This window comes from Antedon bifida, chromosome 7 (assembly GCF_963402885.1).
Source record: "Antedon bifida chromosome 7, ecAntBifi1.1, whole genome shotgun sequence".
NCBI lineage: Eukaryota > Metazoa > Echinodermata > Crinoidea > Comatulida > Antedonidae > Antedon > Antedon bifida.
This window is the reverse complement of record NC_136232.1, coordinates 7037212-7062592: the sequence shown is the minus strand read 5'-3', so window position 1 is coordinate 7062592 and position 25381 is coordinate 7037212. Positions and strand designations below refer to the sequence as shown.

The following is a 25381-nucleotide window of genomic DNA, read 5'->3' as shown; positions in this document are numbered from 1 at the left end:
ACTTGAAGCTAAATGATTCATGTTCTCAAGATCACACATAATTCTATACATTGTGATCATTTTTTTATTCCTTTTTAAAAAATGTAGAATTAAAAAAAGGTCATTTCTTTTCATATTTTTTTTTTCAGAAATGGAGTTGTTGATATTTTATTTAGATCCTGTATGCCTGGTGTATGTGCCTGAATTAACTCATAGAAAAATATAAAATAATAGAGATACATGTACAACCAACATAAACCAAGGCAATCTAACAACAGGAGACTGAGCTCATAACAGTCCTTTGATCTTAGGTCTGGCTGCGACAAAAAGCAACAGTTCTGTATTATGTTCATCATATATCCTTTGATCTCCGGAGCTCAGAACCCTGGTGATAGATTGCCTAGCATTAAGTTGCTGATATTATAGGCCTAGATCTCTCTGTAATACAAATAGTGCATTGATGAAGCTGTCAATCAAAAGCTAGTTGGACGTTCCTTTCCTGATCTCTACGTACAATCTCACTTTGTCTGGCTATCTCATCAACCTTCCTCTGACACATTGCTGTATAAAAAAAAACATCTATATTAACATTTAAAAATGAAAAAATAATAAAAATCCATTCATTGATGAACAACGATACTAGAAATTATTAGTTAACTATGATTATAAGCTATCAAGACTTATTCAAACACGATACTTATTCATTGAAGTACTTATTCAACTGCAAAAACTTATTTGACTAAGGTGCTTATTTGGCTTAGTTGCGAAGATGCTTTTAAGACCACAACACCTATTTACCCAAGAAGTTTACTTGACTAAAAAATAATTCAAAGAAGATGATCAGGTGTTCATAGCTCACCTGTGTTATGGTCAATCCACTGTAGCGAGTCCATATGTGCATTCAAAATTTTTGCAATCTGGTGAATCTGAAAAAATAAATAAATAGTGCATTAATATTACCCAAACCATCCTGCCATAAACAGAAAAAAATGGAAACAAATTGTGGAAAGCGTAATGTCGGAAGACGGAAAACGTTAACAACAATAATATTATCCGACATGACACATTGCAAAGTTATAAGAACTAAAGGTATATAGAAGAATATATCTATGAGTCACTTACAGGATCATTAGATTCGCCTGCAGTGTTTGATGTGTTCAGATGTTCTATTACTTCCTTCAAATCTTGCACCATTCTCTTTAATTGGCTGTCTATTGTTTCCGCCAATTGATACCTGATAAAAAATCAATATTCAATTATTTTGTCTAAGTACTCTTTATTTCGGACTTCATAGTCATCGAAAACTCTTTATTTTGGACTTCATATCCATCGAAAACCGTACATACAGTATAAAGCTAGATTTAAAAAAAAAATTACCTGAAAATTTATCAGGTCATTTTAAGCAAAAAATAGTCAAATTGCCTGCTAGCCAATGGGGTTTTGGTTGAATTTAACTATTTATTTTGTCATTTTATTAGTGAAAACATTATTTGTTTTGTTTTTTCTACATAAGTTATTTACTTTATTAAAATGGCATAATTTATTCAAATACTGATTTAATTAATCTTCATTTTTCATGTTTTTGGGGACAATACAGAAAAGAGATATTCTTTTTCTAAGATGTTACTTACGTGTGTTCGCGTTCAACATCAGCATGTTGCGTGAATAACGAGCCTTGTTGCGTTTTGATGGATTCCTCTAAAGGCGTTAACATGTCTTCCAGTTCTCTTTGTTGTGCAACAATGTAATCCAATTCATGTTCCAACCTGAATAATATAGATGTTAATTTGTTTGTATTTATTCTGAACCATGGCAAATCATAATTATATCATATCATGAAAGGCTAGTGTTGGCAGAAACCTCTCTGCTAATATTTCTGGCTGTTTATCATTTTGATTGAGCTTTTTGCTTATTTTGTATCTCCATTGAGATCCAGCCACTGATACCCACATTTTTGGCATTTTTTTTAGTAATTTGCCTTTGGATTTATATATCATATTTATTTTTCGCCATTTGAAAATAAAGTACATACAACCATAAAAACAGCAAAAAAGTAAATCAATTAGGCAAGTTTACCTAAATGTTATAAAAAAATATACATACATAACATTATGAGAAAACATAGATGAAACTTTTAAGTTTAAAAAAAATATAGAAATTTAGTGTATATTAAACTTTATAAAATATGATACAGAAACAATGCAATCTAAATATTAAATAAACAAATATAATATACTATATAATACCTTTGCTGATCTGTTTTGACTTTTTCCACATCATTATGTAAAACTGTTATCTGTTGAAATTGGAAAATGATATTAATGTAAGGTAGCCATCTTATTGCTGGTAATAACATAGGGAATATGGGTGCATTGAATTAACACAAATGCGGTCCAAACAAAACAAACACACTACTGATGGTCCACAACCATTCTTTCTTTTAAAGATGCATTGTCGCCAAAAAAACATGAAAAATAAAGATTAATAAAATCAGACTTTGAATAAATTATTTTGTAGTTTTAATAAAGTTAATCACTTTCGTAGAAAAAAAATGAATAAAAAAATGTTTCACTTATAAAAAAAACAAAATAAATGTTTAAAGTCAACCAAAAACCCATTTGACTATTTTTTAGGTAAATACATTTTTTTTCTGATCCAATTTTTGGTCAAACTATTCAGTGACATTAAAATGGCATATTAAAAGAAAAAATTTAAAGATATATTGTCCCCCTAAAAAAATATTTTTTTAAATTTTTTTGTTGAATATGTTATTTTAATGTCACATAATAGTTATTCACTCTCACAAAAAATTGGGTCTGAAAAAAATTTATTTACCTGAGAAAAATGTAATTTAAAGCAAAAAATGGTCAAATTGTCTGGAAGACAATGAGTTTTTGGGTAATTTAACTGTTTATTTTGTCTTTTTATAGGTGAAATAATTTTTTTCCCCCGTTTCTTTTCTTATGGAAGTGAACAACTTCATTAAAACTGCAAAATGGCCTATTCAAAGTCCGATTTTAAAAATCTTTATTTTTCATGATTTTGGGGGACAATACATCTTTAAGAATTATTTTTTCAGTGGGACAATACATTTTAAGGATTACTACTAAGATCAAAAGGTGAAACACACCTTTTCGCCATTTTCTACCAGTAACCTATCCCAGGCGTTGACTTGTGTGGCTTGTTGCAGAAACACCTTTTCTTGTTCTTCTAGTTCTACTGTCCATTTATTGATGGCTTCTTCCAACTCTCTGTAATTCATTGTTGGGCCTGCAGGACTGGGAAAAGTCAAAACTTCAACATAAATATGAGGGCTGGTGCCTATATATTTCTCAGTGTACATTATTGTCTATTGTTTTATATAGTATTTCTTTTTATGCATTTTGCATATATGTACTGTAGGGGCCACCATGAGACAAGCTATTGCTTCTAGTGCGGGCCCCAGTTATTATTGTAAAATAACTGAATAAAATGTGTATGAATTGAATTTGGTCCATTTAGGAGATGATTTGATTACATCTACGAATGTTGTTGGGAGTGTGGAAAATGAAAAAGTGTTTTCACTCATTATACAGTATTGATTGAAACGATAGAGGGCATATTACAGAAAACTTACGCAGCTGTAATTCCTGCAGCTCCAGTAGTTGATGCCGTTGTTGTTTTGCCAAGACCTACAAAGAAAAAAAATTCATTATAAATATCTATATTATTAAATTCAGTTTATTCCTTGCCAATATACCACACTATCTCAACAAAATGCTGTACTTACTAAGTGTTGGTTTGGCTCCTCCCAATGTACCTAAAACAAAAACAGTGGAAAGTATAGAATCAATACTTTAAAGAAAGTAATACTGTAGTAAGAGTAATCACTTATTAAAAACACAAACCTATAACATTTATTTTTTACAATAGTATGCTAAAAATATTTAATACCTTTTAATTTTTTCAGTAAATGAAATTATACTTTGCATGGAATATACAGAAAGTATAAAATATATATACATGGTTACCTGTAGCTCCAGCTCCGCCAATTGTTAGCCCTCCTGACTTCGTAGCTGGTGTTGCTAGGGTCAAGCCCCCTGCTTTGGAAGCTGCAGGTGTAGTTGAACCAAGTGTACTTGAGCCCAACCCTCCTAAACTTAAACCACTTGCTTTGGTAACTGGTGTTGAAGTACCCAGACCACCAAGAGTTAAGCCTCCTGTTTTAGCAGGAGTAGCAGCAGGCTTAGTGGCTGTAGGCATAATACCGAGACCTGTAGTCTGAGTGACAGGCCTTGCTGCACCTTGTCCTCCTGTAGTAAAGCCTGCAGTAGGCCCTGTTGAGGCTTGTGTCAAGCCTAGATTTAGACCCTGTCCTGCTGGTTTGATGGGTGTACTGCCAGCTAATGTGAATCCCGTACTCTTTTGAGCTGTTCCAATGTTACTTTGAGGTTGACTGGCAGCTGCCCCTGATAAATAATAATAATTATTATCATATTATAAATAATTCAGTCATTGTTGCATATTTTAAATTAGGTTAATACATCCCTTACTTTACCACCTACCATATCATGAACAACAATGCATCAAAATGGGTCACCTAAAGGTAAGTTGCTTTGTTGACGCAGGGGTGAGTCATGGTATTCATAAGGTATGACGAACATCGGACAAATTACGCACCTCTTTTGAGGGTCGTATAGTGGGTCATACAATTGACAAGTGCATTACATACAAAAGAAGGAGGTGCTATAATACATTTTGCTTGCCAGAAGGAAACTAAACAAGCCTCAAGAGGAGCACAAACATATATTCTCTTAAAAATAGATACCAAAAAGTAATTTATAATTTCCTTTTAGCTGTCGAGGGGTGCATGTTCCACTAGTGCTATCCCCCTGTCAACTGTGTTAATAATATTTGTTTGAATACCAAATGAAAATCCAGAAGGTGCACCAGCAGCTATACCCCCAGTGATACCGGCTGTTGTCCCTCCTACAGGATTGGCTGCAGATGATGCACCAGGAGTTCCAAAAGAGAAGCCACTAGTTGCTGGTGCAGCTGCAGCAGCTGGTTTAGGAGCTCCAAATGAGAAGCCACCTGGGGCAGCTGCAGCCCCACCACCAAAATTAAAACTCATCTTGTTCCTGAAAAATAAAAAGAATGCTTTCTACAAATTAATCAGATAATTTTTGCATAGAAACAATCTAATTTTTTATGTTGTATTATTATATTATCGGTATTTATTTATGACATGATGTACAGTAGTGCAGTACAGTACAATAGTGAGACTGGTTTAAAGCTATCTTGCTGTCAAAGTGTCATGCAGGACAAATGTTGGTGACGGAACACAGTCATGTTTGAAATAAAATCAACGTCCGTTTCTATAGAGATTACAGTAAATGCTTTTGTCGGTTCAAATCAAACCAATCTCTCTCTTTAATTTATTCATCAAAAACAATACAATCAATAAATACATACACATCAATAAAAAAAAGCAACAAAATGAGTCAAAATCAAAATGGCAATGTTGATCAATCATCGAAAACCAAAATATCCACCATTTTTCATAGCCAAGGTGTGTTATTACAAAATTTAATAAAAAAAACCTAGGCTAGGCCCAATTCATATAATTATAGACACGAATTTTTGAACATCACCCCCTCAATGGATGGCAGGTCCTGTCGCCTTATTTTATTGACCATCCAGTTCATAAAAAGTCTAGGCCTAGCTAAAATTGAAGCTTGTGGCTATTCAATTATTCAAATAAAATAGTTCTTACTTTCAAATTGAGTAGAAATATTAATGAATTATAATACACCAGTTACTATAGGTTTCTTGCTAAAAACCCGTAGCTTTTTAATCAAATTTTACCACGCTTTCTGAAAGTGGAAAAATACTTGCGACAGGATTATTTCAAACTCTGGTATGAAGCGCGAAAGACGCATTTAAGTTACGGTTGTTATTATCAAGGTATAAATGAAATGAAACGCTTTTGATAAAAAAAAATGTACAGTGCTGACAGTTTCATCAAACATATAAAATAAACAGTTGACTAAATAAATGACAATAAAATACAAATTTACATTTATTAATTAGCGCATCATTTATTAACCAACACCACAATCTATGACAAAAGCAAGCAAAATGCTGGGATTATTTACAGGTAAAATGTCTTTAAAACAAATAATAAGTAGTTTAATTAAATTTAACAAACATGAACAATTATTGAAATGACTTGTTGGGCTAAGCATGTTATAGCTCCATGGTCTAAGAAATAAATATCTTAAAATAGCCTATATAAATAATTGTCATTACGGGTCGACACACAAATGTTTTACAATAGAATCATCTTAGAAAGGGTAAAAACGATGATGCAAAGAGTATAATCGCATAAAATTAAGACAATATATCTCCTTATTTGGTATAAAAATATTAATTTGGTTTTTTGCTATATTTAAAATACAATAATAATAAGTTTAATAAATAATTCGTATCAAAACTATGTCTGAAATAAATTATATCTCTTGATCCAATTTAATTTTAAAATGTTTAAAAATGTTTAACTGCATTTATTGTATGTGTACAGTATATTAAATAAAATATAGATAGAATTTATTATAGAAAGGCTGGGAGTCAATAAAGAATTTTATACAATTATTCTGTTGTTAAATGGGTGTATTTGAGGACTTTACTTATTTAATAAAATGTTCAGTTTAGCAAAAACATTTTTAAATTTGTATAAAATAATATACATAACACGATAAAACTAAATATCAAAATGTCCTCATTGGCAATTTATATATATATATAAAAGAAAAAAACTAATTACAGTATATATGAACATCTAGTACCACAATATATATAAATGCTGAATATTATCTCCATCTACAGTACACTACCTATATCATAAGCTGAAATTATTTATAAAATTTCATTCAAAATTGGAAAAAAAAACACCTGTAAACTGGCAACCAATTGACAAGCAGTTGATATTGTAATTACAAAATGAAAGACCTTCATAAGCCACCTAATATTATAAGCAAAATTAATACTTTAAAATACATACAAATACAATTACAAAAAATTAAATTACTGATTAAACTAATTAAATAAAAACGGGTGGGCATATTATGGAATTATAAAATATTAGAGATTTTTTGATTGCATAACAGAAATTTCTTTCCAACTACGGCAACATTCAGATATTTGGGCCAGTTTGAATGCGATGGTACGCTATAACAATGCTGAACGGTAAGTAAGCATGTGATCAAACGCTCTGTTTACGAGGACCCATTCCCATCATGCAATCATAAATTCCCTGATCCTCATCAAAGCACCCACTAATAAGCAAAATACTCATTTCGAAAAAAAGTTTAAAATTCAAAATATGAAAAACTTTAAAATCAAGGTAAAGCATTACAAAAACTTAGACAAAGTTAATTCATACTTTCTGCAGTAATGTATTGTGATTTACTGTGTAGCTCCTTTAGTAATAATAGATAACCACAAATACATAATATGATGCGCACAGCCTTAACAACTTGTTTTTAAACATACTCACTTTATACGACAATATTGATTAAAAAATTGATTATATTTAGTTAAATAGCTGAAATATAAAAGTAATTTAATAGCATAAAAAACACCTAAAAAACAATAATGCTGTTTTTGATATACCGTATTTGACCAGAGTTTAATTTCAGGGGGGGTTGGATTATAATTGGATTGCATAAACAATGCATTTACCAGTATAGTGTCTGCACATCTTTAGTATAATATGAAAAATCATGGATAAATGAGGTAAAGTTTAAAAATCTCAAAACTAATTCTATATAAAAAGTTCAATTGATGAAAGAATCTTGAAAATTAAATTAACAATCCGATAAAAAATTAGTCTTCTGACAAATTTTGAATTTTAATATTTAAAATTTTAATTTTTTAGAATTGTTTATTGAATTATATAAACTTATTGCACATACCTTTATTGAATAGCTATTAGTTGAATTATAAATCAAAATATGAATGAATATTTTGAAATGATAGATTTGTAGATATACACTAGAAAATGGAATACGATTACTGCAAGCAACTAGACTACAATGCATCGACGTAATTTGACCAATCGTGACACAATGGATCGGTCATCTCACTTGTGTTACACAATTAACCACGCTTAATCGATCAAAACTACACGGGATAGCACGTTCAACAATTTAGTTGAAGTACTGTTTTGCATTAGGGTGACTACATGATAACAAGCCACAAGATATCTCAACGCACATTTTATGAGCATTGTTAATTAATTAATTAATTACCATTTACTTATTGGTGATTACTGAACGCCTAATCAAATACAATGGCAAATTAATTGGCTAGCAAGGCAATATATCTATTCATTGATATGAATCTGTTAATACACTTTTCATTCGCAGTTGTCCTTAAAACCACATTTTGGCAATTCTGAGATGTATCAATCAACTGTATTAAAACATTTATTGTATTGAATATAAAACATGTTACTTCTCTTAGATAATTAAATCTAGAAGCCACAGTAACACACGATAAACAAAGCTTTTTACCACTATTAAAATCTGCAACACAAACTACAGACCCAATTATAAGTCTGTAGTAACGTCACTGTAAACTCTATTACCGGTATTTTGCTCTTTGCTCACTGCACTGTACTTCTTGTTCGTGGCTTGTCGTGGCTGATGGTACTTCTTGTAGAATATGACCGCGAGTACTATCAATATTACCAGTACGAAAATGATTGGTATGACAATTGCTGCTGCATCTATTTATAAAACAATAACATTCAGAATTATATATAAATAAACATGATGTCATAGGTCATAGGTCGTCAGTAATATAATATTATCAGTGTGAAAAGGATTGGTAACTCAATTGCTGCTGGATCTATTTCAAAACAATAACATTCAGAATTATATATAAATAAACATGATGTCATAGGTCATAGGTCATCACAAACAGTGCATACTTACTTGCTCCACCAGATTCTTCTGGACTGTTCTTGTCTTTCACTGTTGTTTCCATATTATTCTTTGTCATCAGCATTGTGGTTGGTTGAACTGTATATGTAGGATCTGGAAAACATTAAATAAAACTGTTTAAATGCTGGACATGCTAACTGACCGGGATTTCATGTCATGTGGAATATACATTGAATAACGAGGATATTACATAAGTACATCAAGGCTTGTGTTTCTAGGAAGCCAGAATATATGAATGACAATCATTTGAACAAAAAAGATCAATTACCACTAAATTGTTGCATTAGAACTGCATCAAGATTTTTGCCACTAAGTTGAACAGGGCCATCACACGTGCCTTGTACGGAGGTATCTTCTTTTCCCAGAAATGTCGCAATCCATTTCATATTCTCATCACATTGGATCAAATTACCGCTAAGATCTCTGACATTAAGAAAAACACAAAATGTTTACAAAAAGCTCAACATGCATACAGTAGGTACCTGCAATAGAACTAACTAATACACTGTACTCAAAATACAAAATCAACCAATAGTAAAAAATTAATATATATAATGGTAGTATATACTTATGACTATAAATTACAAAGTATATAATATAATATATTGTTTGAAGGTTTGCATAGCGAAATCAAATGTTGATATAACTTTGCGGTGCAAACTTGAAGTTCCTGGACTTTCTGCATTCTTACTCCTGAGGACGACCAAAGCATATTGAGCGAAACGTCAAGAAACTCAACAGTTCTTTCGAGAACTAATATACATGGTGTACCGCAAACAAAACTACAACAACACTAATAGTAAGCCAGCTCAGGAGGAGGCATAGAATGTAATAGAACAAGGGGGACTAATATAGTATATAGTACTAATACAGTATATTTCTAGGCTTAGATTTTATTGTACAATCATCTTAGGCCAAGATGTGACTCTGTCATTCTGTACATTCCTCTCCAAAACGTACGATCATGCATAGAATGAGTAAACGAGCGATTAATACAGTGGAACCATAATTATGTAGCCATCGCCAAAGGTTCGAGGCTCACTCGCTCCATTGTTCTGGTGGTAAAACGAGTCTTCTTTGATATGGACTATAAACCAAAAGTCCAGTGTACACATCTAGCTCATGTGCACTAGTACCTAGTACATCTTTCGAGATGTGTAGGGGGTTACCCCGGTGTATTAGTATACACACACAGCTATGGTCACACACAGCCACGGTCACACACATCCACCGTCACACACAGCCACTCATCATAAACAGCCACTCATCATAACTGGGCCCTCTGGGACAAGAATCTTTGACTGAAAACGCTACCCAGTATAAAGAAATAATAATTATAATAACAAAGTGACGTTTTAAAAAAAAAGATCGCCAGATTTTAAACCGCTACGTTCACAATTGAATACTTACAACTGTTGTAGGTTCGGGAATGTACTTGCGGTAACATCCGACAACGTAGCAAATTTGTTATCGTTTAACAAAAGCTTCTCCATTCTTATCATATTCGGCACAAAAGCAACAGGATTAAAACTTGACAAGTCATTGTTGCCTAAATTCCTAAGAAAAGAAAAATGTAACAATTAAAGAACTAATTACATACATTAAATTTTAGCTAATTTGCCAGTATGTATATTCTGTAAGCTCTTTTCATAAAGCTCTATCTACACTATCAAATACTACCATATTTGGGAACATCACACTTTTTTTTTGTCAAGTGTAGACAGTGGAGATATTGGGACCATTGCTCTCCACCCTGACATAGTTTTCTAGGTTCGACGACCAACAAAACATTGATTGACCTGATCTAGGTTGGTCGTTGAACGCTCCCTAATGCCAAAGTACACTACATAACACCTTATATACAAGAATACAACACATAACAGTAGTATGGCAATGTCATAAAGCCTCTGATCTGTAAAGCTCTGTCTACACTCAAACTAGTTTGACAAAAAAAGTGTGATGTGCCCAAATATGGTGGTGATATGCTTAAATATGGTAGTGATATGACATCATCATGTACATTATATATAGGCACATCACATTTTCTTGTCACATAAAGTTTGATAGTGTAGACAGAGCTTAACATTGATAAAAAAATGTAATACTTACAATATTGTGAGATTCGCTAGGTTTGGGAATGCATTATCAGCTAAAATGTTCAATTTATTGTATGAAAGATTTCTGATGAAAAAAGAGAAAAAGATAATTACTAGAACCTTAGCTTGCCAAGTCAATCACAGTGTAACATATCATCATGTTATTTGGGTTGCAAATTAGTATAAATGATATGATAATGAATTGAATTATGTTATTCATTTGCATATGAAGATATATTGACAAATGGCCACAATTTATCAACTTTTTCAAATTCTTTTTTTTTAAGTCGAATATGGTAGTATTTAGTATTTAATTTAAGTATTTTAGATATCCAATTAGTTAACTCGAGTCTTACTGTTGTACTGATTTTTAAATTGTTTTGTTTGTTCTGTGTGACTCTGTTTAATAATTAAAACTAAAAAAAAATAAATAAAACAATCAATCATATTTTTTAACTTCAAGCAATCCATGGTGAGTGGAATTGTAGACTGATGTGGTAAAGTGAAAATTAAAGTATAATTCTCTTGCAAAATACATCATTTTGTCAGCGTACAGTAATATTAAATAAACACATTACCACTTACATCTCTTCAAGACTTTCAAGACCGTCAAATGATTGGTTATTCAATCTTTTTATGAGATTCCTGCTCAGATCACTAAAATAAAAGCATAACAATTTCATGAACAATGAAAACATTTCTTCTGGTTTCGATAGTATATTGATATGTAGTTCCTTACTGTTTACTATCAAGGAACTACATATCAATTTCATGAACAAACATCTAAGTTAGATTATTACGCATTACATTCTAAAATATTGATACTAACATAAATATAGCATTTTATATTTCTAGATAAATTCTAAAATATTGATAATAAAATACAATTTTATATTTACAGATTTTTTAGGCTTGGATGTCCTGGCAAAGCACTAGATACAACCATGGTGAAATTGTTTTTACTAAAATCACTGAAAAACGAAATAAAGTTCCATAAATAAATATAAATATTTATACATGAATGCATTTTTTAATAGTGTATTTATAATTTAATACAATGATGATTAGCGCTTATGAGTATATAGTACTCAATATTTCAATCTTTTTAAAATCAATTTAACATTGAAGCAAGCATATCAATAACATGTATTTGGCCTCTGAGTCTAGCTGATAGAACTTATAATTATATCATAAAGAGTTGTAAATTCAGATGCAGATAAATTAAACCTCCAAGTTGATATTGACGCCTTGTCTGCATGGCCGAAAAAATGGCAGTGCCTTTTAACGAAGATAAATGTAAAGTTATCCACTATGGCAGACGTAATCCTGATTTCCTACATTACATGAACAACGTTGAACTCAAAGCATAATGAGAGAGATTTAGGTGTAACTTTTGATACGGAGGTATTGATAATGTCTCAACAGATTTGTTTTTTTTACTTTAATGTTGGCAGATATACCAGAGGAAATTCATTTCAGCTGAAAAAAAAACAATTGTCTGACAGACAATTTAGGTATTTTTTGCTTTAAATTACATTTTTTCAGGTAAAATAACTATTATGTGACAATAAAAATGACAAATTCAAAAACAAATTGAAAATAAAAAATATTTTTCAAAGGGACAATATATCTTTAAAACTGTTACGTCAATAAGCGAGCAGCGTTTTTTGTAAGAAATATTTCTTGTTATATTTAGGAATGAGTTTTAGGAATGCCATTTTATTGTGCCATTTTATTGTACCTTTAGCAAATTGCAGCGACCTCTATAATTACCGTACTATTAGTTTTTAGAAGTATGGATACGTTACCGTATCTTTAGCCACGGCGTAAAATTAAACCCTGGAAGTGCATTGGGTAAATTGGATCAGGCCCTATTATAACTATTTATATACAGATGACCAGCCTCCTTTTTGATGAAATAATAAAATGGGAATGTCTGTCTGTTCTTTGAGACTGTATTTGGATTTTTGGGTGTCCAATTTGGGGGATTTTAATGTTTTACCACTGCAGACACAGGCCACATAGCTAGGCCAGGACAATTTTCTTATTCTTCTGTTATGTCTTTCAATACCGATTCGAATGGTGGTTTTAGTACCTACTTACATGAATTCGTAATCGCCTAGCTTTCCCGGAAACCCGGTGAAACCTAATCTCGAACAATTAGCTGTAGAAATACTACAGGTACAGGAATTTGGGCAATCTAAACAAGCATCTGATCTACATGGTTCCGAAGCACCTTCAACTGAATTTAAGCAACAGAAAACAATACAAAAAACCAACAACATATTATTAACTGAAAACATTTTCGCCATTTTCCTCTGAGCTGGTGGGTGTTGGTGGCGTACTTACTGGTTGGTTTTCTGTTGTGTGACTCTTGTACTTATTAACGCCCTCTACATTGACAACAACATTGGGAAAAACCAAATTACTGCTGCGTTAAAAAAACCAAAATAAATCTTCCGTTGCTTTATTATTAGAATAAATTGTAAAACTGTCTATAAATGCATGTATGTTGTTAGTAACGCAACGCTTTATTTCTGCTATGTTAAACTGCACCTGACATAATATGTAAATTTCCCGTTCTTTTGTTTCTATTCCCTTTTACTGTGCTGCGCTTGTCGTTGTTCTTTTCTTTCGTGAGCGGTAATCACATGCACACCTTTGTATTACACCAGACAGGCCAGTGATGTAAGTTCGTTATTTTGCTTCCTTTGATTACTCTCTTTAGTTTAGTTTAGGCTTAATACCATTTCTACATTTTGCTAATTACCTGGATACATTGTAGTTCTTTATTGTATTATTTTATTACATTTTCAGTTTGAACCACAATAAATCAATTGTGAAGTGCAAAACCTGGTTGGAAGTTTTTTTTGTTGTATACCGCTTAACGTACGACGCTACGAGCGTTACATATGTATATTGTACCATGTCTTTGGTGCACTTAATACTATCACAAAATACATTTATAAAGTAAATATAGGGCATGGACACACTAGGACAAACAAGTAAAAGCCTCAACACTTGTGATTGGTCAATTTTTTATTTGCGTTGCGGCTTACGTCCTTACGCTGCGTCCCATGGTAACCAAGCTTTATATTATTTATTTTCTTTTATGTCTTTAGGTAATGTGGCCAAGGATTACCAATAGTAAATTAATCACTGTTCTATCAGATAGGTGATAATCCCCTGATACAGGGGCTACCAGGGTAACCCCCTACTGAATAATGAACTGGGTTCTTTAAAGTGCGCACCGTTTATAGTCCTTATCCGAGAAGACTTCCACCACCAGAACTAGGAGCGAGTCGATCCTCGCCGATTTGTTGGCTCTTTGGGTACGGTAAACGGCGCCCCTGCCTTAACCGCTCGGCAATTTGACTCGAGTTAAGTGATTATTGTTGAGTGAGGTTGCTAAAAAAAATGTGTTAAAGATAGTTGCCTATTTTTAATAGTTTTAATTCAGGAATAAATTTTTGTCAAGTTTTAGTATAGATTTTTTCCCAGAACAAGCCGTTTAAAAAGAATAGAAAACTAAATTTTAAAACTGGATTATGTTAAAATATTTCCCTGCAAGAACGCCATTTCTAATTGTAATATCTTCATACATCCCTACCTTTATTAAAAAGCCTCTGACGTGAATACAGAAGAGTATTCATTGAACAGACAATGCTAGTTCTTGCAGCCGAGCATAAATGTATTTAAACTTCGCAAAGGTTATTTTTCATTCTGTTACCATAAATTTCTTTTGAAAATTAACTTAGTGGGGTCGTCTGGCCCAGACACTTGAAAGCATATATAAAGCGACTTACTAGCGCACACACGCAAACTCGTTGTATGTAATAATGCAAACGTGATTTAGTCGAAAAACAAATCAACTAAAATGTATTTACACTAGGTACCGAGGAATCTCATTCTTCCCTCTGCAATATTTTTCGACTTGAACAAAAAGAGCTCGACAAATTTAGTCTATTCAAATAATAGAATGTTGAAGATAGTTATAGTTAAAAATTAAGTGTCCATAAGAGTGTACTTAACTGTGCTACACCGTACATCTTAACTGTTAAAAAGTTTGTGATTAACAATTATTATTACTGTGTTATTTCAAGAGCCCTAAAAACGGAAATAAACCTGAATAATTTGGTATTTTTTGGGGCTATCCTGCTCAAATCTTATATTGCCAAATCAATTCAACTTTTTCAAACCACTTTTATATTTTTAGTGTATTATACATTCAATTGGTATTTCAATTTTTATACCTTTTTTAACGTATTTTTTACTGTAATCTTATAGCTGTATTTTTTTTCAACATTTGAACTCACGCTTTTCTGCTTTTTATTGTTGTAGTGCAGTTTTTACAAGTTTAAACCCATTTTATGTGTATTTTTCTAGTTGTCTATGTTGACAATGATTTTTACCAAATAAAATTAATTATTGAAAGAATTATCGTAACTATAACTGTACCGTTTCGTTCCCCTCCCTCTCAATAGATCCACAAGACTACCATGAATATTCATGTCAAATAACTTCATGAACATTATGACGTATCAAAATGAATGATTATCAATACCTTTGAGTTGACCTATTGATAAGCTTGAATGAACCACAACTATTTATTACCCGTTCGCACACGGAATCAGTTATATTATTCACTTGAAGCTAAAAAGTCGAATCAACGGTTAGGTTAACTTTATACACTATGGCAGCTCTGGAAACACCAGTAAGAGATCACATGGAAGATCCTAACATCAGATGGAGGAAAGGAAAACCTAACTACGATCTGGTCGACAAAAAATACCTGGAAGAGAAGACGCGTCAACATGAACCCGGATCGTTGGAGAAGTTAGTAGAGAATCTTGTCAAAACCTGGGAAATGGAAAGTACCCATAAAATGGACAAAGAAGTAAGTGATAACATTTTTTTTCTTTGTATCCAAAAATTATCTATCAGTTCCTTCAATTTATAAGATTGGGTATTATAGACCACTATTATTTGGTCTGATCTCGCAACACCCCACCCATCGTCCGGGAGGCGTGTGTGGACATGAATCTGGAATAAAGCAACTGTATGGTGACCATTATAGTACGTATTTTTGCTCGTTAAGGTCAATTTACACAGACAGCGGTAACGGCAAGTGGAAAACCGCGTAGGTTTGTCACACGTAGAATCTGTGTCTATCCTGAGCGGAAACCGCCCGTCCGCTCCACGCTTTGTATAAAAGATCAAAAGGAATAAAATAGATTCTATATTGTTATTACCTTTACCGCTCGTCTGTGTAAATTGGCTTTTAAAGTGCTCTATGTGAAAGAAAAAACACTTCAAAAACTATTTAACTCAATTGTAATAGTTATTGCATTTATCAGGTGATATCAGTTAAAGCAAAGAAAGAAGAAAATGTAACCTTTGATTTTGTCTTACACACAAATCCAGTCTGATAATATATCACATCGTATCTCTGTCATTGTCTATTATCTATTATTAATGTAATTGAAAACATCTCACACACACATAAAATGCTACTAAAAAAATATTTTTATTGCATAGGATTGGAAATCGGTAAGCCACGAAAAGTACGAATTCATTGTTAATGGCGGTAAACCACTGAATGTTGAAGATAACATAAGAATGGGAAACTACAATATGCTTTTAAGTGAATGCCCCTTGTACAATGGAGAAGGACAGACCAATGAAAGCTCCCATGGTGTGTTCAAAGGAGCTTTTCCAGACGGCTTTGCCTGGGAACTTATTGAAGTTATTTCTGGTGAGTAGTTTATGGTCAAATTACAAAAATGTAAAGGGGCTAGGACAATGACAGACAGACTAAACTATTTAATCGTTGCCAGTTGGTCAGTAAAACCAAGGAAGAATGAAATCTTAATCAAACTACACAATGCAATTCCGCACACAAGCAAAAACACAAAACCGGTCAGTCTTCTCTATAAATTCCGATGTATTTATCACAAAAGCACACCTTATAAAAACCTTCGATTATAAGTCCTATGAATTAGGCTCATTATAATTTGAAAAGATTTCGGTAGGAAATTACAAAGCGCATTGTCAATACTTTTAAAACATTTCTAACCAAAAATACAATAAAAACATTTCATATACACATTTATTCAGTTATTATGACAACAGCCGGGGCTCGCATTAGGGTAACATTGGTGGTACTAAGTTTAATGTATCCTGGTTAATCCATATCCGTCAGAAAAAATTGTGAATAAAATTTAAAATAAATGTTGAATCTAATATTATGTACAGGGGTTGTTTTTCCACGTAAAAAGAAATGTCATTAACTATATACATCGATTAACGAGTCGAGTCCGCATTTATCACAAATCAGACACTTTTATCACAGTTACTTTGTCTCTGTTTTAGGACCACCAAAAGTAACCTTTACTTGGCGACATTGGACGAAATGGTCAGGACCGTATCTAGGAAACGAACCAACGAACGAAGAAATTGAAATGTCGGGATGTTGTATTGCGACTGTGGATGACGCACTAAAGATTGAGAAGCTGCAGGTATTCTACGATCCAAATCCCATGATGGCAACGATGACGAAATTCAACCCGAACTGTCCGGTCAAGATTTAGATTCATTCATTGTATTGTCCCCCAAAATCATGAAAAATGAAGATTAATAAAATCAGACTTTGAATAGTCCATTTTGCAGCTTTAATGAAGTTAAGCACTTTCATAGTAAAAAAAAAAGGCAAAAAATGATGTTTTCACTTATAAACAGCCAAAATAAACGGTTACATTTAACCAAAAACCAATAGGCTGGCAGCCAATTTGACTATTCTTTGCTTAAAATGTTAGTTTCTTAAGGTAAATAATTTTTTTTTTCAGGGGGACAATGAATCTTTAAGTAGCGAAATAATAAAATAAATAATTAAAAATTAATGAAAATATTAGGTATATTTTGTATTTTAGCTAAAACACATCTTTTCGTTTACGGATTTATTGTCTTAAGCTCTATCTACACATCCAACTTTATGTGACACTAAAATTGTGATGTGCCCATATATGGAAAGATGATGTCATATCACTACCATATTTGGGCACATCACTTTTTTTCTCAAATTAGTTCTGTTAGTGTTATTAGACACTTGTGTTCGCCACTCTGTACGTTTTTGCGCAATCATGTGTGTCACGTCCGCATGTGAAAAGTTCTGTTTCTTTTTTGGTAGTGTAGACAGAGCTTTGAATACATTGTAAAAAATTGTTTAATAATATTTGGTATCATGGTCATTAAATAGCGCTTGTGGTCTACACGATGAACAAAAATATCCTTTGTTGGTTACTGTACAATAGATTGAATCCACGGATACTCCAAGATTGAATAGACCATCGAGTAATTATACTAATTATGACCCAGACAGCAGACGGTTCGAGCAATAAGAGGGTAGCTATATATTTTATATTGCTGTATAAAATATAACCTTGGCAACAACATTGATAATAAACCCCACTGTTAATTTTTATTAGCGGTAAAGCAGAAATCGCATCATTATGAACAACGCGTTTGGTAGTTTGTATGTGTGCAGGCGACGGTAGATACATAGGCATATAGTAGGTTCTAGCAAAGCAATCTAACAGGAGGATGCTGATCAAAGGATTTATCTGTGGCTGCGACACGGTCAGATGTTCTACGCCCCTTAACAGACACCGCGCGCCGCGTGGAATGTACATAGTACAGTACTGTTAGATATTTGCTAGGTTGTCGCAAATTTCATATCATATATTAATTTTTTTTTTATTTTTTAAAAATTATTTATTTAGGCAAATTGCCAAGGATAACCATAAGCGAATTAATTCACTATCCTTCTTAAGGGTGGCAATCCTGTTCACAAGACAAACATTCACAAGATGCTCTACATAAACAAAGTCTTATTACAAGTCTTTGGGAGTGGAGTTGTAATTTGTCATTAGAAAAAAAAGACTTGAACCCAGGACCCTTGAATTGGTAGCCAAGCATCATAACCACCAAGCCACAACAACTTTCATTTCAATCTATCGCGCAATTTGACGGGGCACAACATTTCAAAGAACACAAAGACAGTGAAGGGCGACAAATTTGTTTAACTTGAAATATTGCAAATCAGTTTATTCATGATATTTAGGTTATCTGTACACAGGATTAACATAGCACAAAAAACCTTAAGTTTAAACACATGAAATAAGTTACATATAAATTACATATTCACAATTCTATAGATAAAATGGAGGAGAAAGTAATCATACGAAAAATTATGTACATTAACTCTGTATTGATTCACAATACGATATTTGTAATAATAAATGTAATATTAATAATAAAACAATAATGGGAATTATTATATATTATAATAGCGATATTAATAAATCTTAACACTAAAGCTTTATTCCCACTAGAGACGCAACGCAGGCGAGTTGACCAATGACAAGCGACAGTTCGGATAATCCATCACTTGTGATTGGTCAAATCACTTAGGAACTATAACACTTTATGTACAAATATATGGACACGATGATATATCACTACCATTTGTGCACATCACAACCTAGTTTGATAGTGTAGACAGAGCCTTACGTTGCGCTTACGTCCTTGCGTTGCGTCTCTAGTGTGAATCAAGCATAATATTTATTCATAAATCTACGGTTAATACTATATGCTAAACATCTTTACAATAACATAATGTTTTTCTCATTTTATTTGTATCACTGACATTATTATTACTTCAGTGAGAATCTAACTTCACAATGCTATGCTTTTTATTGCATCCTTCGTTATTTTTTAAACAATTATCGGAAGCATATCAAATAGTACAAAATTTAAGGCTGTACATATATATATAACTTTTTGCAAAAGTAAATTTTATAGAAAATGGCAAATAAATATAAAGAGAAAAATGAATTCTATGAAATAATTAAATAAAAAATAAATTGAGTTGCAAATTGTCGTAAAACATCTAAAAATCTTAGATATCTTACAACTATATTTTTAATAATTGTATTTTTCGCGAAAATGATAAAATGATTTTTGTTCCATAAAAAATATAAAAAAAGGAAGAATGTGTTCAATATAGAACAGTTATTTGTTATGTGTACAAAATAATCCAAACGCAAGACGTAAGCGCAACGCAAACGAATTGACCAATGGCAAAGGACAGTTCGAATAATCCATTGCTTGTGATTGGTCAAATTACTTGCGTTACGCTTAACGGTCCTTGCGTTGCGTTCTTGTAAAAAAAAGCTTTAAAAACGACTTTCAGAAATAAATTTTGGGATGATATTTCAGCCTCATATCTCATTATTATCACTCCTTTTAATAAACCAGCTAAGGGTGGCACAGATAGGTAATTATAAAAACAGAGATTTAATCATGAAAAATCCCTGATAAATTATTGCCAAAAATAATTTGATCATGATAGAACCAGGGAGGTATAAAAATACACCTCCCTCATTGAACTATCTATATCGTGAAATAAAAGACTGGAGTCGAACCAACAAACAACAAATTCACGACCGGAAAATTGTTCTAGGAGCTGAATTTGAATACATACTTGACAATGGATGAATACAGTAAAACTGTTTAACAATAATGCCCTAAAGTAGTGGACTTGCCACAAGTCTGTAGTTATTGTCTTTTTTGTGTTAGTCCACCAGTTGACGTTTCGATCTTTGTCCGAAAATTACAATGAGATCAAGTAGTATACGTATGAAACGTAAACGTATAAATCAAAACTCTGTATATATATCAAAGCAGATTATAATATATGTAGCAGGACACTTAAAGTGGGCTAAATATCTGGCTTTGAAATTGGATAATAAACCTAGAAATCAATGATGAAAATCTATTTTATAGAGGTGTTGTTGCAAACGTTTTGAAAAAGGCGTGTCTGCATGCCTGATTGCTCTATTTTCTTGCAGTCTAGAAAATGATTGAAAAGCTCCCAGCGACAATGAATACAAATGATTGTTCGCATGCAATAAAAAAAGGAAATTTTGATTGTCTAATAAAATTTAAGTTTTCATAATTGTAAGCTAAAAATACGAGTGACGTCATAATCATATGATACAATTCATACTACAGCCATGGACCTATAAATATAGGTCCATGCTACAGTAGCCAATCAAAGTAAAGTATTCAAATAACATGCGGCAGTGATGCATGAAACAGGAATTTTGTTAAGTAAGATCTGACACAAAGCATGGATAAAAGGCCAAACAAATAGGAAAGCTTATAACAGCTAATACAATACACAGAATCTGGAGCAGTGGTCATGGTCAGGCAAAATCAAATAGATTATCAGATAATAGAAAATTTGGTCATGGCAAGTCATAAGTTGAATAGTTTATCAAAATATAGATTATGAAGAACTTAAAACTGTAATAAAAAGTAACTTGCAATAAAAATCTGATTTTATGGGGATTTGCTAAGCAGAAAAAAAATTACGGGTCAGCGGAGACTGTCAAAGTACCTATGGACAGGACATATATGTGATAAATGTTCTGAATGTAAAGGGTTGACAAGAGGTTTGGTTGACTGACGCTACAAAAAAAAAGATTTCTATGCATACACAGTTTGTTTACCAGATATCAAGATGCACAATTAAGATAACAGATTTAACAGTCGATAAAACCAATGTAGGAAAAAAAAAAATTATAACCGAGTAATTCATTCTGAATTTCTTTTCTTCATAAAAAATACAGTACCTGCATTCATTAGCAAACAATAGAGGGCGCTAGGAAAACGTTTACAATGCTACAGTATATGACAATGTTCTCAAGAAACTATTGACCAGAAATAACACATTAAATCAGTAAGATATAAATCTTGATCATGTTGTAGATATGAACAATAGTTTCACACACTGACAATACAGCTGCAGGCACTGTACTTTAACGTCGCTATGAAGTGAATGGTATGTTCCAACAGGTCTTGAAAAATCACATAAAAACGAGTTAAGGCCAACTCAGACAGAGTTGTACGAGGAGGTTTGTGTTGGGAGAAAATTAAACATTTTTAAAGTTCTTGCGACGACCTAAAAATCTCAAGATGACTCGTCTCATCGGGATTCAACTCCGAAACGTTTCGTTGGGACGTCGTGGTACTGTAAGATGCTGTCTGAGTTGGCTTTTAGAAACCAAGAAACATTATGTACTTGAAAACATCAACACGCGCCACGATCTATGTGCAACACGCGAGAGACAATGAATGTATAACACGCACCACGATTTATGTATAACACATAGGTATAACATGTGTTACTATCTATGTATAACACACGGCAACACAAACTCACAAAGCTCATGCTATTGAGATACACTTAACATGTACAACATAATGTATCGACATGTCTTCTACACTGTACACACAGGATGTACAAATATAGCACAACCCCATCCTATTGAGTACTACACCAGTAATATACTGGGGGTGGGGGACCAGTATGTTGACACATTGTAAGGTACTTTCATATATAAATGTCAATGCATGTATAAGATACAAATACCAAAATGTTCCAATAAATACATGACCATTACTTCAAAATCTGTAGTACACAAATAATATATCCTGTGCTATAAACAAATACTGAATACCACATGCCAGCACCTGATGATCAACACGTTCCATCACACGTCCTACTTTAATGGGAACGTGCACTGTGCGTGCGTAAACACGCACACAATAGCACGTGCCAGCACCTGCTTTTTCCGAGCGAAAAATTCCTGAATATATATGTTTTCTTTAATCCTGAAAATCAGCTCTTCATAACTCGATCTGCACAAGATGTGACATCATAACTCTAATTGACAAGAACTCTTTTTTTCCATCTCATTTGAAGTCCTCAGCAGCGCACGAGGTATCAAGTTCTCGTATTAAAGTCCTCACAAATGCCATTTCTTTACGTGCATTCTCAAATATGACAGTTGGATCGTCAGAATCGCAGCGCAAACAGTTTGGTGCCATCACCATGGCTAAGTTGTTTTCGTCCATTTTGGTTTCAGTGACTATTTCCTCTCTAACGAATTTCTGAAAATTAGAAGATAATAATTATTTATAATAGGCAGAGTCTGTGGTTCAGATTACCCTAAAATAAAGGTAGCCTAGAAATTTGCTGATTTTTCACTAGGCAAATTTATTTGCGCGAGTCCAACATTTCGCAGAGAAAAAAATCATGCTACTCTTTCCACTTCTAGAGCGAATCGCTGCGATTTTCATGTTCATCACATGTCTGCTGAGCTTTTCGATTCGCATGAGTGCTCAGGAATGCGCCATGGCTCATTTCTGAAGTTCTGAATGGTTGCGCAATTTTTCACTTTGCAAAAAGTAAAAACAATTTGAACAATCAAAAAAACTCAAGGAACTAGAATTCGTCGCAGAGATGGATTTGAAAGATAGGAACATGAATAAGCATGCGTAAAAGCTGACGCTTTCGTCTAGTGGAAAATCAGCTTAAAAGTAACGTATTCATATTCATGTTTCCATCTCCAAAAGAGACTTTCGATTCGCACGAACAAATTCGCCTAGTGGAAAATCCGCTATACACATTTGAATTGTAGTTTTTGTTTACCTGTCTATTATAAGTGAAAGAGTCTTACCTGTAGAAATCGTATGAAATAATTCAAGACAAGTCGATTAATTTCTGGCAGTTCACTAACGATATGCAACGCCTCTTTTGTACCTTTACATTCTATACACCTATCGTAGAGTTCAAAGGGTATGAGAGGCTCGTATAATTCACGATACCAGAGTTTTAATAATGAAGCTGGTACATTGGGGTCTTTACATGAGGGTTCCATCCACGTGTCGCATTGAACCTTGAGGGCGTTCACTTCATCAATGTCGCCTGGTATTCTAATCACGAAAGAATGAGATAAATGAGACTTTTAGTTTAACTCAAGAAAAGAACAGATTTTGTGGTTTGCATATTAAATAGACCTTCCAAAATGGTCCTCAAAATACCATACTTTTCAAAAGGTAACTTCTATCTATTCTAAAAGAATTGAAGAAAATCAGCCCTTTTGGACCAGACCAGGAGAAAGTTGATATTTTGGACCAGCCCGAAGGAGAAATGACTTTTTAAGCCAATACAATATCTGGATTATACAGATTTGAAAACATTGAAAAATAAAATAGTTAATAAGTACCTGAATATGCCTTCAGTTTTTTCACCGCCTAATTTGATCACCTCATTAGACAATGTCTTCACAACCCATGGAATTTTACTGTCAGGGAATCGGTCCTTCTGTAACTCCATGACCTCGTCCAGCATACTGCCAAACATAGACGGGTGGAAAACAGACCGCTGAAAAAAGAGGAACTATTTGTATTACTATTTGATCTTTTCTCTTTAGTGATATGACATCATCATGTCCATATATGGGCATATCACATTTTTTTGTCACATAAAGTTTGATCTACAGTATTATTTGTAAATGCTGCCCTCTACAGTATGTTTCTTTTTAAATACAGTATTGTAAGTGTAATTGTAAGCATCTATATTGTATAAGAAAACTAGAGTCAGTTTCAAAGTAATATTATTTTGATGCAGCTGTAAAATACAGAACATGTGATTTTAATTAGGATCAACCATGCGACTCTATAAGAGATCATGTGACTGTCCAGACATTGTCATGTGACTCTACAGAAATTGTCATGTGACTTTTTATTATTATTATTATTATTATTATGCATATTTACCTTGGCTAATTCAATTTCTTCTGTTGTAATCTTCTTATTGCCTTTCCTTGCTCCAGCTTGTAATACTCGTTCTAGTTTTCTCATACTGTATGAAGCATATCGACTGACTTCAACCTAAAACATACAAATGCACAACAATTATGAAACACATCATACATGCCAACATCTGAAGTAAAAAAAATGGTGTTTTTTAGGTCAACAGCACCCTCTATCTGTTATCGAGAGGTAAGTAGTGCAGTGTGCGACGTCATAAGCGGTATCGCGTGGTGGCTATATGATAAGAATCCCTTTTCTGTTGAGACCGCAGAATATTGTAAATTTGCTTGTGTGTGTAAGCCTTTTTGATATAACTTAAGGCAGAAAACCACACATATAAATTCAGTTATCTTTGTAATCCGGGAGCAACTGTGGAAACCGGGAGCACAATATTAGGCCTGGAGACGAGTCTAAAATACAGGAGCCTCTCAGCCAAAACGGGAGTGTTGGCATGTATGCAAAATATTAATCATATAAAGAGAAACTTAATTTTCCATGTACACATCCTCCTGCAAATGGCCGAGCAATTACACATTTATGTTTCTAATTAAGTATTGAATCTAAGAGGTCTGGCTAACATTAGTAACATTATTCAAT

The 25381-nt window shown here is 32.9% G+C and overlaps 5 protein-coding genes across 8 annotated transcripts in view; 2 read left to right on the top strand and 3 right to left on the bottom strand.

Annotated features, from left to right (window-relative positions):
- The window catches only part of LOC144847682 (BET1-like protein), a 133416-nt gene that overhangs the window by 34163 nt on the left and 73872 nt on the right, over nt 1-25381 (top strand). The window lies entirely within an intron of this gene.
- Nucleotides 17-5892, bottom strand: LOC144847648 (nuclear pore glycoprotein p62-like). The gene is made up of 11 exons (XM_078704132.1): nt 5735-5892; nt 4885-5099; nt 3990-4427; nt 3749-3778; nt 3596-3650; nt 3110-3257; nt 2226-2275; nt 1611-1745; nt 1102-1213; nt 839-905; nt 17-540 (listed from the first exon to the last, which is right to left on the bottom strand). Exons 2-11 carry the CDS (start codon nt 5090-5092, stop codon nt 449-451), a joined length of 1335 nt encoding a protein of 444 aa, XP_078560258.1. The 5' UTR covers nt 5093-5099; nt 5735-5892; the 3' UTR covers nt 17-448.
- Nucleotides 5994-13396, bottom strand: LOC144847663 (uncharacterized). The gene is made up of 8 exons (XM_078704151.1): nt 13166-13396; nt 11962-12033; nt 11648-11719; nt 11076-11147; nt 10377-10523; nt 9235-9389; nt 8958-9059; nt 5994-8749 (listed from the first exon to the last, which is right to left on the bottom strand). Exons 1-8 carry the CDS (start codon nt 13372-13374, stop codon nt 8571-8573), a joined length of 1008 nt encoding a protein of 335 aa, XP_078560277.1. The 5' UTR covers nt 13375-13396; the 3' UTR covers nt 5994-8570.
- Nucleotides 13601-18330, top strand: LOC144847673 (uncharacterized). Its single transcript, XM_078704160.1, has 4 exons — nt 13601-13750; nt 15547-15959; nt 16601-16817; nt 17435-18330. Exons 2-4 carry the CDS (start codon nt 15756-15758, stop codon nt 17650-17652), a joined length of 639 nt encoding a protein of 212 aa, XP_078560286.1. The 5' UTR covers nt 13601-13750; nt 15547-15755; the 3' UTR covers nt 17653-18330.
- The window catches only part of LOC144847620 (uncharacterized), a 62235-nt gene continuing 56371 nt past the window's right edge, over nt 19518-25381 (bottom strand). For all 4 annotated transcript variants that reach the window (XM_078704071.1, XM_078704074.1, XM_078704073.1 and 1 more), the window contains 4 exons: nt 24749-24862; nt 24196-24353; nt 23647-23902; nt 19518-23077 (listed from right to left, as the gene is read on the bottom strand). In XM_078704071.1, coding sequence (XP_078560197.1) covers nt 22880-23077; nt 23647-23902; nt 24196-24353; nt 24749-24862 — 726 coding nt within the window. In that variant the 3' untranslated portion in view covers nt 19518-22879. The remainder of the gene's footprint in view (nt 23078-23646; nt 23903-24195; nt 24354-24748; nt 24863-25381) is intronic.

Excerpts from the sequence above, each read along its gene's own strand:
- LOC144847648 (XM_078704132.1), bottom strand. The coding sequence starts at position 5,092 with ATGAGTTTTAATTTTGGTGGTGGGGCTGCAGCTGCCCCAGGTGGCTTC. Across the intron at positions 4,428-4,884 it reads ACCTTCTGGATTTTCATTTG|GGGCAGCTGCCAGTCAACCT; the intron begins GTATTCAAACAA and ends ATTATTTATCAG. Across the intron at positions 3,651-3,748 it reads AGGAGCCAAACCAACACTTA|GTCTTGGCAAAACAACAACG; the intron begins GTAAGTACAGCA and ends TTTTCTTTGTAG.
- LOC144847663 (XM_078704151.1), bottom strand. The coding sequence starts at position 13,374 with ATGGCGAAAATGTTTTCAGTTAATAATATGTTGTTGGTTTTTTGTATT. Across the intron at positions 12,034-13,165 it reads CTAGGCGATTACGAATTCAT|TGATTTTAGTAAAAACAATT; the intron begins GTAAGTAGGTAC and ends TTCGTTTTTCAG. Across the intron at positions 10,524-11,075 it reads CTAGCGAATCTCACAATATT|GAATTTAGGCAACAATGACT; the intron begins GTAAGTATTACA and ends TTCTTTTCTTAG.
- LOC144847673 (XM_078704160.1), top strand. The coding sequence starts at position 15,756 with ATGGCAGCTCTGGAAACACCAGTAAGAGATCACATGGAAGATCCTAAC. Across the intron at positions 15,960-16,600 it reads CCCATAAAATGGACAAAGAA|GATTGGAAATCGGTAAGCCA; the intron begins GTAAGTGATAAC and ends TTTATTGCATAG. Across the intron at positions 16,818-17,434 it reads ACTTATTGAAGTTATTTCTG|GACCACCAAAAGTAACCTTT; the intron begins GTGAGTAGTTTA and ends TCTCTGTTTTAG.